This window comes from Myxocyprinus asiaticus, chromosome 11, assembly GCF_019703515.2.
Source record: "Myxocyprinus asiaticus isolate MX2 ecotype Aquarium Trade chromosome 11, UBuf_Myxa_2, whole genome shotgun sequence".
Classification (NCBI taxonomy): Eukaryota; Metazoa; Chordata; class Actinopteri; order Cypriniformes; family Catostomidae; genus Myxocyprinus; species Myxocyprinus asiaticus.
Genome location: NC_059354.1, coordinates 35,645,870 through 35,661,161, shown reverse-complemented (window position 1 = coordinate 35,661,161; position 15,292 = coordinate 35,645,870). Strand labels below are relative to the sequence as shown.

Here is a 15,292-nt window from a genome sequence, read left to right as displayed (position 1 = left end):
TCAATTTTTTCTATTACATTTTAACCTGTGGAAATACTGCAGGGAGAGGGCATCAATTATTTTCTTTTTTTCTGTAAGTAATTATTAAAACATATTAGTCAAAACTATATAGTGGCATTTCAATTAATAAAATTGCATTTACAGTAATAAGTGTAATATATTCCATTTAATGTAAAATGTGTCAATGCTGTTGGAATGGGTGGCACTGTGTGCACACTGACAAACCAAAAGCTTTAAAAAAAAAGAAACAGCAATATAGCATTACACTGAAGGAATGTGTACTAAAGTGCATGTACTAGCCTTGTTCCTGACAGGAAGTCTGAGGTAAGAGCAGTGATGTGAGACCGTTCCAGTCTTTCAGCAGAGCTGCTGCACTGTCCCACAAACTGTCCACGAGGTACAGCACATGCTGGTGCAGCTATGACACAAGGGAGAGAATCAAACTCAGCAGACTCCAACATAAAATGCTGCAGATGTGGCCTGCTGTATAGTGTACAGTATGTGCACTGACATGTTGCTCACTGTGCCAATCTGAGTTTCAAACCGGATGGGGTTATTTTCTCATGGTTTCCTGTCAACTCTTGCATTCTCTTTAACAGTGTTGAAAAATTCAGTGAATGAATGCTAATGCAGACTACATGCTAATTTTTTGCCTAATCATTTTAGAATATCTTAACCTCATTGTGTGGGACTAATTGGGGCTACTCTTTTATATGTATTATTTCAATATAAATGTATAGCCTATTAAGAGCAACTTTATTGTTAACTAGTCTACTGGATAATGTAGCAGCACAATTAACAGTAATTCCAGTCTAAGTCTTCAGTAGAAAAGAAGCTAGTTTTCTTTGCAATTTTTTGCCACCTCAGCCCTGTAAAATTCCTGGACACCTGTTCAGTGATTGAAAAACGTATTGCTGGCCAACGCCCAAGAAATAAAGCATATGTTTTATGATTGTTTGCTCCTTGTTTGATATGGAAATTACCGCATGTATAGCATATATTCAAATCAAACATTAATATCAATACACTGAAAAAAATATTTTTAAGATGCAGACTTCAATTTCATAACAAAATTCCAGAAAAATATATCATGCAATTTTTTACTAAATTAATAATACTGAAAATATTCAGGGTTTTTTATACATTTAATTTAGTTAAAGATTACTCAGTTCAATTTGATGGAATTATGTTGTATGAAATGTGTAAAAGAAAGAAATTGACAGACAAATCTTTATCACTGAGCAACTTTTTAAATCCTTAAAATTTCCTTGTCTTGTTCAGTGTTTTACAAGTAAAGCAACCAAAACAAAGGAGTGCAAAATAAACAGTCTCATATCCATAACACATTTTTAAATATAATGACACTTTTATTACTATCAATATTCATGTTAAGATAAATTTTAGCCATTGCTAAAGCTCAAAAAAAGCAATGGATATGCATTCTCTTTTTAACTGCTTTGTACTAAACACTAATACAATAAATGTAACCATTTAATTAACATTTATTATACAGATTTAAGAATAGAGCAATGAAAACCCCTTTTCTGTCGACCACTAATATTAATATTCTATGGATGCATGTTCTCTAAAATGTTGAGTTCATTGTTTCTGAGTCAAAGCTCACCATTTGTTCTCTATAAGTCAAGCATCTAGGTAGAGTACTCCCAGACTTGCAGGCAAACAGAATATCTCGCATTTTATTTGATCGAAACAAGTTTCTGCTGCTTTTGTTTTTGCGTACAAAGCATAACATTGGGGTTTGCTGCTCTTGAGCGCAGCTGCTCAGCATGGCCATGCACTAAAGTGTTCATCAGACAAATTTTACAATCGTCTGGAAAATACTGAAATTCCGGGATGCAAAATGGAATTTTATTTTTCCAGGACAGATGGTGAAAAACCGGGATGATCCCGGAAAACCAGGATGGGTGGCAACCCTAAGTATGCAGGCTTCACAGTAGTTTAATAAGCTTCTTTTTCAAATTCTGGTAAAATGCTCCTCTGGTGCCATTCTAAATGCATATAACAAGTTAACTGAACTACTGAGCATCTACATCTGAGATGTTCATGAGTAGTACTCACATGTGAAAATAGCCGCGAGCTCTGAGGGCTGAAAATGGCCGCGACCGCCTCACCAGCCTGCGTGTGCTACAGTATGTCTGTGTATGAACAGAGCAGCACCATTCACTAATGCGATGCGCATGCATACTTATTAAACATTGCCTTTTGTGATTCACAAAGCTATTGCATGTCTTCAAGTGGCTTTGAATAAAATGCATGTCACATGAGTTCTTTAAGGATGGTTTTTTTTTTTTTTTGTGTCAGTTTTAAAGCTTGACGTAAACGAGCATGACTAACACACAGTGTCGGATTTGGATCGGTCTCGTCGTACGGATACCCAATCCGTCAAAAAACGTAAGTATCAGAGACAATAACGATCCAGGTATAGGCAGGGTTAGGGGGGATGCAATCCCCCTTGTTGCAAGAAATACCAAATACCATCCGCTTTGTAAAACCAGCATCCCCCGTTACAATCCCCTTTGGATCACTTGTGTCATGTATTACACAGAACTAATCATGCAAGTAAAATATTTAATTCTCTATGTCTGATAAATAACAGTCTTTAAATATTAGATTTCGACATGTTTGGGGTTGCTAGATTTCAAGAGGTGAAATCCCCCAATCAGATATTTACACTTACACAGTTTGGAAAATTCTGCCAGTGTGACGCTTTAGTCACGCAATCTGGCAACCATGAGCCCACGAGCTCTCTATCCACTGCAAAAAGGCACCGGTTTTCTGAAAACACTGGCAAACAGGTATGTCGGAATTTAGTAACGATAGTTGACTTGTCCTTCTCAGTGTTCACAAGAAACTTCCGCCACTGTAGGTAATGTAAGTTTTCAAGTTTCGCAGACTTGCAGAAATGGCAAAGAGAACAGTTAGAGGAATTATTTTGTATTTCTTTAAAAAGAAGAGAACAGAAGGTAAGATATTGCTATGACAAATGTACAGTTACAACATGAACATGTTTTTAATTCAAACATTTTCAGGTTTTCGCCCATAAAACACTTTTGTGTGTATAACATCTTTTTGCACCACTGTTTAAGCATCCATCATATAAACAGCCCAAACTTCCCTTATAGTTCGATTATTGGAGTAGAAACAAATGTGTGTGCGTGTGTCTGTTTCTTTCATGATCATAACATGGATTTTATTCACAAAAATAATCATAAAATACAATAACAGAGGGTAACAGGTGTATATTATGGCCATGTTTAAGGGTCAATGACGTGACGCTCATTTTTTTTTTCTCCAGATCTATTCAACTAAAAATACATAAAAATGCAATTCACACTAAACATTTACTTGAATACACCTCTTGAGCATATTTTAAATGTTCAAATTCAAAGTCATATTGATATTTTTTCTGGGGCTTAAAGTAAAATATGCCATGTGGTGTCCAGAAACAGAAAAAAAGCTGAAATTCTTGAAATAATAAATGTTGGCATGACAACTGCAGAATAATCTTTTATTGTCATTTCTTTAAAAAAAAAGTAAGCAGTGAAATTAAAAAAAAAAAAAAATATGATTCAAGTCATGTGGTGTAACCAACATGTATTTGTTGTTTATGTTGACCATAAAACAGAGTGGACACATTGAGACCCTCAAGACAGTGTGAAGATTTTAAAAAAATTATTTTTTATTTTTTATGAAAAGACACATTTTGTTCTGGTCATGTGGTGTCACCCTGAGAAAATGTAGTGATGTTTTTGACTAAACAAAATCATATGTATAAAAAATATTTTTTTACCTTGAAAAATGTGTTTCAAAACTTTTTTTAAATTAAAGATTAAGTTGTTTATCCTCTCATATATTCAAGATGCAAAGAAAGTGTTACATTACCTTTTACTCTATGGTTAGACCACATGACATTTTTTAAATTTAAAAAACATTTGTAAAATGTATAAGACCAAATTGAACACAAAGATTACATTTTTAAGAACTTGACACAAGTGTGTATAGGATTGGTGCATCCTACACATTCTATGTTCATTCCATACTGCTAAGACCCAGCAAACACAGAACGTTCCCCTAATGTTAGCATATGGTTCTCATTTGGTTATTTTTTTGGGAACTAATTCCTAACGTTCTAAGAACGTTCTCTTTAGGATCTTTATTTTATAACCATAAACTAACATTCCCTGAATGTTGCAAGGTTGTTTTTGTGGGATAACCTAAAAATACCTTATACAAAACATTTTCTAATCATTATTTTTAGGTTTTATATTTCGTTCACATTTTTTATTACTTTTCATAATATTTGATTATTTTTCAGAAAGGCTGAAAGACAACAAAGACTGACATTAGTGCAGTACAGCCAGGTGTAAAGTAAAAGATCACAGAATATGGGAACTGTATACATTACAGGGTTGCTGCAGAGTGTTTACAACAGTAAAGAGAAGACTCAGGGCTGCAGGCCTTATGGGAAGAATTGCAAAGAAATAGCCACTTTTGAAACCGAAAAACAAAAAGAAAAGGTTAGATTGGGCAAAGAAACACAGACATTGGACAACAGATAATTGGAGAAGAGTGTTATGGATCTTAACCGCATTGAGCTTTTGTGGGATCAGCTAGACTGTAAGGTGCGTGAGAAGTGCCCGACAAGACATCATCTATGGCAAGTGCTACAGGAAGCGTGGGGTGAAATGTCACCTGAGTATCTGGACAAACTGACAGCTAGAATGTCAAGGATCTGCAAAGCTGTAATTGCTGCACGTGGAGGATTTTTTTGAGAAGTCTTTGAAGTAGTTTAAGAAGTTCTGAAAATTGTTTTCAAATTATAATAGTAATTTTTCACGTTATTAATGTCCTGACTATACATTGTGATCAGTTGAATGCCACTTTGGTGAATAAGAGTACCAATTTCTTTCCATAAGAGCAAAATCTGTACATTATTCCAAACTTTTGGCCACCAGTGTATATCACATTAAAATTGGTTTATGTACCATTATGTAAATAGATACAAATTAGAGGTCGACCGATTGTGCTCAGTGCTTGAAGTGGGCGGGTACTCACCGGTACGCAGTACCTGCACTTCTCTAATTTAGTCAACAGAGTACCGGCAGTTTTTCTTGTGTACCACCACTTCTCAGAGTCTCCCGGTACGATGTAATGTTTTTATTTAATGTAAGTCAGTGATTTGATTCATAGCGTGGAACTTTTAACTTTAAAGGCACTATAACTTTAAAATACACCAGGGACTCTTGTTTTGATATGCTTGCGCTTCACTGCCTCTAGCCACTCATTCAAACAAATAATGGATATAAAATGTGCACTCCTACAATAATCTACAACTAGGACTGGGCGATATGGCAAAAAAATAAAATCTCGATTTTTATCAAACTTATGGACGATACAAGATTCGATTTTTTCAACTTTTAAATGTACTCCAACATTATTCAAATTGTATGTTCTTTATTAGAATGCAAGGCAACCTGGTTAGAGAAATCCAAGTTCTTTTCATTATAGGAAACAAAGGTGTGCAAGAAACATTTACAAATGCACCACAGGGGGAAGTTATCAACAGAGTGCAAATGTAAAATAAATTAAAATCTAATAAACCCAGATGTTCAGAGATAATAGAATAAGAAAACTGCAAAATAATTCTTAGCCAGTGTAGATATTCATTTTATCTAAACCAAGTCTATCTGGAAAGTTATCTAGAAATCAATATCTATAAATTATCAAGTATATCTAGAAAGTGCTCATAGCAGCGCAGCAATATGAAATAATTTATCATTACAATTCATCTAGCAAAGTTTGTCAAAATTATTGCTTGCCAAATGTTGGCTATAGATGCAGTACACTTGAAACGTGGAAGGACAGTTATGGTCTTAAGCCGGTGTAGACCTGCATGATGGATGAAGCTGAGCTACAATCACACTGTGTACAACCGCACTGGGAATATTACTGCTGTCTTTAATATCAGTCTCCATGTCTCGTTCATTTGGAGCGCGCCACACATGTGCAGCTGATCAGATCGGCAGCGGCATTAAGACAAGTGCTATGAATTCTTGTTCTCTCCTTTATTCAGCCTTTGGTGGTTTACAACGTATCTAACTACAGAATTTGCAATATCTCCATTTCTCGATTGAAAAAAAAATAAAAATAAAAAACCGTTTCAAAACGCAAATTCAAATTAATCTGAAAAATCTGAAAAAAATGGCCAGCCCTACCTACAACGTATTACAATACAAACAATTAAAAGTAAATATTGTCATATTTCATCAACACTACATCATCATCATCACCAATAGCTGATCATTAGTAATCGCTTGTCATACATTTCCAATATGGCCTAATGATTGTGAACTGCTCCACAACAGCTGAAAACACTGACAAGCCCCCGCGTAATAGGAGAAAATACAACAGAGCCGTGTTTTCACTTTGAAGGATGCAGCGCATGCATTTATTTAATTTAATTTGTATAATTTAAGATGTTTAAGACTTTTTATGACTTTCAATTTCAGAAAACTGAATTTAAGACTTTTTAAGGATCCGTGGGAACCCTGCATTAAAACGAACAGATGTGGAACGCATTTAATATATGCAATATCTGCGTCTAATCCACAGTTTTCCTGAGCAAGCAATGGCCGGGGCTATGATGATTCTAATTGAAAGTTTTGTGTTTCTGGTCTCGAGACACAATGTAAAAACTACCGAAACGAACGATTCAGAGAGAGAACACAAACCATTTAAGTGTTATTTGGAGTAAAAATTAATTTCAGGCTCAACTTGTGCAGTTGTTGTCTGTCATAACAACACAAAGTAGTTAATTATATCAACAAAACAAACCTCGGACCATCGCTTCATGACATCTACATACTCAGGTGAGGCACTGTCAAAAAAAAAAAAAAAAAAAGGTCATCTTGACTAAGTATCGGCACTTTAAAGCCACGTTTTTGAAAATGTTTACAAATGTAACATCACATAACCCGCAAAGAATAAACGCCGATGTGAGCAAAAACACTGGAGACCGGAAATTGAAAACAGGCGAATCGTGGAACACTTCCACGTTCAGGAAAAAGGTGGATACATGCACGCGCATTTGTTCACACGTGCTTTATTCGGACATCTTCCAAATAGCTTTTTTTGCGCCCCTGAAGGGCACTGCCAGACCTCATTTCCAACACATTCTCATTTTTATTTTAAGTGAAAGCCGCACATGCACACGTGGAGTTAACAAGTGAAGAGCACACTGTTACACATACCTCACTCTCTGTGTGGAAACGGATAAGGGCTCGGACTCTGGCTAACATTAGCTCTCTGTGCCTGTCCTGTTCAGAGGCAGCATCTCTGGGCCTTGATAATTCAGGGTTACTCAGCAGCCTAAGAACCATGAAATGCCATAATGTTAGCATTCACAAACTCACACTATAATACCAGTTATAAGCTATCGAAGACAGACAACATATGAACACAGACCTATTGTAGAGGAATTCACCCGCTGTGCTAGCAAGAGGTCTGTGGGAGCAGTACACAAACTGGAACACCTGCTTATAGTCATCAGGACTTAGAAAATCCTCACAGGATCTAACACAAAAGGGATCAATTTGAGCTATTACATGAAACCCAGACCTGAATACTTCAAAAGAGAACAATGGATGATCACATGTAGTGAGGTTCAAAAGCTCACTTTTAAAAAAGCTTCTATTTTGAATTTTCCTAATGTAAAAGAGCTTATTTTTTAATTGATTGTTTGCATAATGATTTCTGAATTTATAAGTATTTGGTATGTCGCTCTTTTACTTTAATGACAGCATGCAGCATGTTTCTTTGTACTGGTACTTTATTTCTTTCCAATTTTAAAATCGATTTTGAATCCCAGATTTACAATGTGGACTTTTAAACCCCACTTTATATGTATCACACTTTATGAGATATAGACAACATTCCATGGAGAGCAGGGGAGAGAAACTCACTGGGAGATGACCATGAGCAATCTCACGGCCTGTATTGCCACTTCATGGTCTTTATCCAGTGTCATGGAGATCATCCGCTCCTTCAACAGAGACAGTGTTCAATTGCTCACATAAACAAACACTTTAACTAGCCACTGTGAGAGCAATCTGATCTCAAAACCTACAATACGACCTGCAGTTTAGAGACCCACAACAGCACTTAAAGAGCTCTTTAAATCGTGGTTGTGCTAATGTGTTTGCTGCTGTTAGTGAGGGTATGGTGAGGGTGGGTTCCTGTGGGAAGCTATCAGGTCAGTGTGGGAATACTAAGCCCAAGGCAAACCTGAGGGGTTTTTTCAGCCTGCCAATCAGCAATCATGCCCTCTTGTCTGTCACACTGGAGCTTCACTGAACATGAACTTAAAAACTGACAAAAAAAATTAAGGACTGCGTCCATTTGAGAAGTTTGGGCAAAACAACAAAAATGCAAAAGTTTGAGGACAAACTCACAGCAATTCAGTTCACAAACTTCAAGTATAGATTTTTCTTCTCCACTGAAATCAATTTCGGGTATGGTTTGAGCCTATAATCACACTGTCACCCTGGCGTGACAAAATAAAGCGATCTTGCCCATGTAAATCTGAGAATTTTTTTTTCAGTGTGGACAGACAAATGGACAGACAAATTACTTATTGCTGGAAATTTGTCATGTCCTGCATTATTAGGATAAAGTGTCAGAAAGCAGAAGCAGTTGTTACCTTAAACCGAATTGTGAAAAGGTCCATTTTGGGACTTATTTGATCCTGATAAAGTCCCTGTAGACCCAGCACACATTTCAGACGCACATCAGGTTGCTGCGGAACAATCAAAAAATGGAAAATGCAGTCAGAAGTCACATTTTGACAGGTTCACAAAACAACCCGTGCTGATATGTGCCACTCAAACTTTTAAGGTTGGATTAAAATGATCAGGGACATTGTTAAAAATAAACTTAAGAAGGATATGCAAAATGGCAGGTGCTACACACTGCCAAGAAAAGTGCAAAACTTGGCAGACTTTCCAACAGTTTTCTGTTATCATTAGTTCTTCTGGTGTTAAGGAATAACAGCATCAATCTTACTTCTTTCTTACTACCTTACCGTGACTGACCAGCCCAAAGCAGCAACATTGACATGATGCTTCCTTTTTGTGCTATCGGAATTATCATAAATTTAAGTTTCCCACTCAGAAGTTGCACATGAATGACCCTTCAAGTCGTAATAACGACTGGGAAACTTGGAGATAATTGTGATACCCAAGTTTCTGAGTTGGGAGATGTAGTGGTGGCGCAGTGGGCTAAAGCAAATAACTGGTAATCAGGTTGCTGGTTCGATCCCCACAGCCACCACCATTGTGTCCTTGAGCAAGGCACTTAACTCCAGGTTGCTCTGGGGGTATTGTCCCTGTAATAAGTAGGTCTGTGAGTCACTTTGGATAAAAGCGTCTGCCAAATGTGTAAATGTAAACTTTCAATATGGTGGAGAAGAGGACAGTTTCTGTGGAGAATCCCTAGGTTCCAAATGGGATAAATCAGCCTAAGAAGGGCACTTTGAAGGGAGAACAATCATGATAGCCATGCTGTGAGATTGCTTCAAACAGAATTTCCAATAAAAATGACTTAAAAGGTGAGTTCCGAATAAACGTTATTTTTAAGCCCCACACCTTTCAGCCCTCCAAAGCTCCCACAGTGGATGCAAAAGTCTTCAAAGGGAATAGCACAGGGATGATCACTACTAAATGGACCGCACACAATGACAGGTTTTATTTATTTTTCTAAATACAGCTAATTGTTAGTGCTTATCGTTTAGTTCATATACAGTACATGTACATGTACGTACTGTATATAAGCAACCATTTGATGCATGTTGCTTGTATTTGACCAAAATGTAATTATTGTCAGCAAGCTAACAGAGTAATATGTATTACGGTGTCAAAATAAAAGTTCCTCAAGAAATATGCATGAACGAACCTGGCATGTCCATTGTTCTTGTTCTTTCCGACAACAAAGCACTTGAGCACGGTAACTCGCAATTACCACTTCAGAAGTGGGAAGTAGGATAATTCTGACAGCACATGTAGGCAACATAAATGTGTTAATGAATTTAGGTTTCTGACAAAGGATTTCAGAACAAGACATTTATGCAATGTATTTACAATAAATTGTCTTTTTGGACAAGAAAAGTTACAGAATGTATTTATCTCTCAAAAGATCAAAGACAAGTTCTCATATGACCCATTTGAGTCAAGGATCACCACTTATGGGGTTTGAACCTTAAATCCCCTGCTTATGAGCCCAGCTCTTTAACCACTAGGCTACTGGCTCACCTACCTTGTCATGCATCATCCATCCAACGTACTTCAAGTAGCTGTCGTTCAGAAACACTGAACTATAAAGCTTCATCCACACTGTCAGTTCTTCCATACAGATGGCCCTGATTTCAGGAATCACATCTCTGCAATTCACCACACAGTGATGATGACACATAGTCTTTTTTAAAGAACAGAGGGCTATAAGTGTGTTTGAAATAAAGACTACCTGTATCTCTTCAGGAAGACTGCTTTGAAAATGGCATCCACCATGTTCTCGATTTCAAATTTCCTGTCCTGTAACTGAGGAGAGAAAGTATTTAAATTTGTTTCAGAATTCACAGCTTTTGTTTTCTGTTCAGTTCATCATGGAATGACTTTTTCTTTCAACTAAAAAGTTAAAATCCACAAAAATCTCTTAAAAGTCACCACTTTTTAAGACAGGTCAATACTATGCTTTATGAACCAATTGCCTGACTATTTAACTCGAGAAAGATCTGTGTGTAGAAATGTTACATTTTTTAATCAGACATGCAGTCAGAGTCTAACCTCACTGATCTTTCTCTGGATCCTTTCCAGCCTAGGAGATGCCCGTTTGCTGGGGGTCTTGGGCAGCTCGACTTCATATAGCCGCTGACTATTATCGATGCTGACACTGAGGTTGAGAGCCACATTTACCAGAGCACTGAGAAGCTTCACTGCTGCAGGACACCATATGACCAGAAACACGCACAACATCAGTGGCAAAAATGCAGTCAACCTTCTCTGACATGCAGCCTTTGAAATGTGAGTGATTCAAGTCAAGAGGAATTAGTGGGCCAGGTGATCTTACCTGCCAGTGTACAGGTGTGTCTGAAAGCACGAACTCTGGAATCTGAGAGCTCTGTCAGCAGCGAAATGAGTGTGTTCAAGAGGTAGCCGTCAAAGATGACACAGTTCTGACACTGGGCCACTAGCACCGATACAAACTCACAGAAATGTGTACGAAACCTCTTCCAGTACAGACCGGGCATTATTAGTGGATACTCTCCACTGTCCTACAGAAGATAGAGAGATGGAAAAAATACTTTTGATTAAAAATTGTAGTAATACACTTTCAGGGCAAATCTTTTCAGCTTTTTTTCAATATAAGAGAATGGAAAAGCAGACTGATCCATACCATGTCTAGAGGCCACGTGACAGTTAAAATCCATGGAAACGCAAGGAACTTCTTGTATTGTAAACCTGTGTCCTGCAATTCCCAAAAAAAACACAAACAGATATGTCAACAGTCAGAGTGGGGAATGTGGAAAAGCATTAAATGATGAACACTTTGGATGCCATACCTCATCCAGATCCTCCACCATTTTACTCATGACGTCAGTACCCTGTTTGCTCTGAAACATCTCAGCAGTAACCATCCCTTTAAAAGTGTAAACAGCATTCACAGACAAAAGCCACAAAATAACATCAACCACTTATAATGAATCAAATGAAACCTTTTTAGTTTTCTAAATCTCTAGAATATATTCTATAGAGTACAAGTTATTTTAGATGTCACAAATAATATGTGTAGAATAAAGGTCTAAGTGGTGCCTACAATATATTTATTAGAAATATATTTGAAAAAACATTGATCAGCTGATAAGTCACGAACAGCCCCCAGTCTCTTTGACACTGCAAATCTTGCCTTTGCATCCTGAACACTGAATAAAGAAGCTGATGAGATCCAGCAGTGCTGCGTCTCTGTCTACGGCATATGCATCAATCCAGTCATCCACCACGGCCTTTCACAAAACATACCATGATCAATCAGTAAGTAGCACAAAACAATATTTTTTTTTTAATCTACATGACCGTAAAAAAACTTTGAGACTGCTTAAGTAGTTATTCGTTTTTATTTATAGTAGAGAATTGTGAGGGCAGATTATGCTGATTTCTTGACATGTATGTACACACCTGCATTGCATTCCTGCCCATGCTGACCACCTCAAACAGAGTAACGGCCTCCACGTCTCCATTTTTGAGCTGTTCCTCCTCTGCTCTTCCCAGACTGCCACTACTGCTCTTTGAACGCTTACATTTGACATTCTCAGAGCATTCCCTGGCTTTCCTCTTTCCTCTCTGCAAACACACACAAAGTACGTACAGACTCTACAGACTACAAACGGTCTTATATTGTATCTCAAAGGAAAGCATGTCTGTTGTATTATTGTAAAGTAGCCAGTGGTTGGGTTTTTTACAACATGTGGAAACATGTGAGAAATAGTATTTGAGAGAGAGGAGTGCCAGCTCATACCACAGTCTTCTGTCTGTTCTCATTTATCTCACTTGAGAGGTGATGCACAGATGCACAGGAAGAGATGTCGACTATGGAGTTCTCTCTGAAAACAGTATGCACATGCAAATGTTTATCCGCACACATAGCTCACCTTGAATAATAAGGGTAATTACTTTGGATAATAAAATCGAAATAATCAAATATGGCTAAATAAATAAGTCTGTTGTTTGATGAATATCCAAAGGACATTTTTGCATATCTCACTTTTGCACCGATCTGGACAGTAGAGTTGGTTCTGCTATCATCTCCTCTCAGATCATTGTTGGACTAGGGACTGATGCTCCTTTGAATTACAAAAATAAATAAATAAATAAATAAATAATCAATTCTGTAAAAAGACCATTTTGAGAGGCTGAAGGTGCACACAGTAATTTTTTACTCATTAAAAAAGTTTTACTCCAATAGAAATAGTGTAATTTTAAAGCACACGTATAAAATCATGAACACTCACATGAGATGCAGACTTCATATTAGTAACCTTATAAAAAAAAAAATTATTCTGCATGGACAGGGTCTGTCTGTCTGTCTGTCTGTCTATCTATCTGTTGGTCTGTGTCTATCTGTCTGTCTATCTATCTGTCCTGTTCTTTTCATAAATGAGGGGTATGGAACAGTGATTAACAAGGAAAATGGAAAATTTCACTTCATGTCAGAAAGGTTGCAGACCACTGCTGTACATTATTTAATGATTATTTCAAAAGCTTTGCAACATAAACATCATAAAGTATGTACATACAATAATATGCTAGCCTACCATACACGTTTTTATAGGCATAAAACGCAACACTCAATTTTATACCATATGTAACAGGGGTCCAGGCTCCGTCTCTCTACCTACCTAGGGGTCCTTGGTCCAAAAATTGTTGAAGACCCCTGCCCTAATACACTGTAATTCTATGCAATTTGTCATACTTCAAATATGTAATGAAAGTATAAACAAATTGCTACATGCAGCTTGCAATAAAATTTAACCAACATGCACCTAGAAAGAGGTCACGTGCTTTTGCTTATATTTACATAGTTCACTCATAACCCAACCTAACCTATTCAAGTTCGAGAATATTTGCACCAGTCGCCTGTTATTGCCTTTCCAGGATAAAGCATTTGTGGACAACAGAAAACAGTTATTCACCTTCGTGCCTCACTGGGTGATAATAACACAATATTCTCAGCTCTACATTGATTTTTGGTGTACTGTAATACAAAAGACCTTTCATTTACCTCAGTAAATACAAACTTGCAACATACTTGTCAAAATGTTTTCCACCAAACATTGAACCACAACTGAATAATTCATTATTTAAACAGAGTCTGGCCGCAGAAATGCACTAATAAAAAGAAAATCAAGATCCGTCTTCTTTGATGCCATTGGTTTAAACGTACGTCAGCAAAACAAAACCAAAAACCTGATTGGCTAATTTCAGTGTCAGTCAGAATTCTCTTCTCTCTGTTCTTGTGTCATTCTGAAACAAAAGCCTGGTCTGAGAACATGCAGTTTCATTGATCTGCATGTGCGAACTGGTGCAAACATTTATCAACACTGTCAGGTATCACAGGACACATATCACATACAATTGAATATGTTATTGAAACTAACAAGCACAGAAAGGATAATCAGGATATTAAGTCACTGTTGACCTCTCTGTTTTATTAACATTTTTAAACGATATACAACTATGCAAAAATGCAAATGCAGCCTAACGAATCTTACCAGTGACAGTCGTCATCTGGATTGGTGGATTTATGTAAACTGCACGTATAGATTTAGCGACTCCCAGTTCAACATAGCCGCGTGCACGCCAACGAGAACGCGCTGTACGTCTGACGTCACGTTATGGGGAGGTATATTATAATTACATAACTGAGCAAAGAAAGTCTCGTTGTGTCTGTCCATTTATTAGTAACAAAATGTGTTGATTCTTTTTTTTATTAAATTTTTTTTTACTTTATATCAAATCCAACAAACTTTTAAAAACATTAGTTTTGATGAAAGAAGAATCATGCCCAAACTTTTTCTTTGATTCAAAAATCTTTGATGTTTGTAATATTTTTTACCTGAAAAATATTGCATTTCTAAAAATATAAGAGCAGTACACTTTAAGATATTGCATAATGTCTATCGAACAAATTGTCTGATTGCTACTTTTGCTGATATTTCCAATTGAGGTGTATTCTGTAAGTTGAAGGAAGAAAGTCTGCATCATTTATTTTTTGAGTAAACATGTTTTTGTCTCCAATGTAATTTTTTTCATTGAAAGACATATTTCTCTATTTTAATTTAGTTTTTTGCATTATAAATACTTTATTAATAAGAACAAATTTCTCGATACTTTGCACAGGTTTGAAGTTTTTTAACTGAAATATCCCATATTGTAAAATCTATTAAACTCAAATAATAGTAAAAACAAAACAAAAAAATAAAAAGTATTATGACCTTATTTTTCTTTCTGATTGAGTTTCTTTTTATTTTAATTTAAATGTTATACCTTTATTTCTAATATATTGTAAATGCTATATCTATCTATATTTCTCTTTTTATGTATTTCCTTAATGTAGTGCTAATTGTTCTGTGTTTGTGTAATATGCAAATAAAAATGAAAAATACAAATAACTGAGCAAAGTAGTTCAGTAGTACTCTACTGATAATAATAATCATCCTAAAAAA

At 36.4% G+C, this 15,292-nt stretch overlaps 1 protein-coding gene across 2 annotated transcripts in view; it reads right to left on the bottom strand.

Moving 5' to 3' along the window:
• Window positions 1-14,441, bottom strand: part of si:ch211-269e2.1 (cohesin subunit SA-2) — a 30,769-nt gene extending 16,328 nt beyond the window's left edge. For both annotated transcript variants that reach the window (XM_051710215.1, XM_051710216.1), the window contains exons 1-16: window positions 14,339-14,441; window positions 12,832-12,910; window positions 12,586-12,670; window positions 12,246-12,410; window positions 11,977-12,073; window positions 11,633-11,709; window positions 11,467-11,538; window positions 11,140-11,344; window positions 10,857-11,008; window positions 10,537-10,610; window positions 10,330-10,453; window positions 8,720-8,815; window positions 7,983-8,062; window positions 7,486-7,593; window positions 7,272-7,389; window positions 301-418 (exon numbers count right to left, since the gene is read on the bottom strand). In XM_051710215.1, coding sequence (XP_051566175.1) covers window positions 301-418; window positions 7,272-7,389; window positions 7,486-7,593; window positions 7,983-8,062; window positions 8,720-8,815; window positions 10,330-10,453; window positions 10,537-10,610; window positions 10,857-11,008; window positions 11,140-11,344; window positions 11,467-11,538; window positions 11,633-11,709; window positions 11,977-12,073; window positions 12,246-12,410; window positions 12,586-12,670; window positions 12,832-12,872 — 1,612 coding nt within the window. In that variant the 5' untranslated portion in view covers window positions 12,873-12,910; window positions 14,339-14,441. The remainder of the gene's footprint in view (window positions 1-300; window positions 419-7,271; window positions 7,390-7,485; window positions 7,594-7,982; window positions 8,063-8,719; window positions 8,816-10,329; window positions 10,454-10,536; window positions 10,611-10,856; window positions 11,009-11,139; window positions 11,345-11,466; window positions 11,539-11,632; window positions 11,710-11,976; window positions 12,074-12,245; window positions 12,411-12,585; window positions 12,671-12,831; window positions 12,911-14,338) is intronic.
• Between the last annotated feature and the right edge of the window lie 851 nt (window positions 14,442-15,292).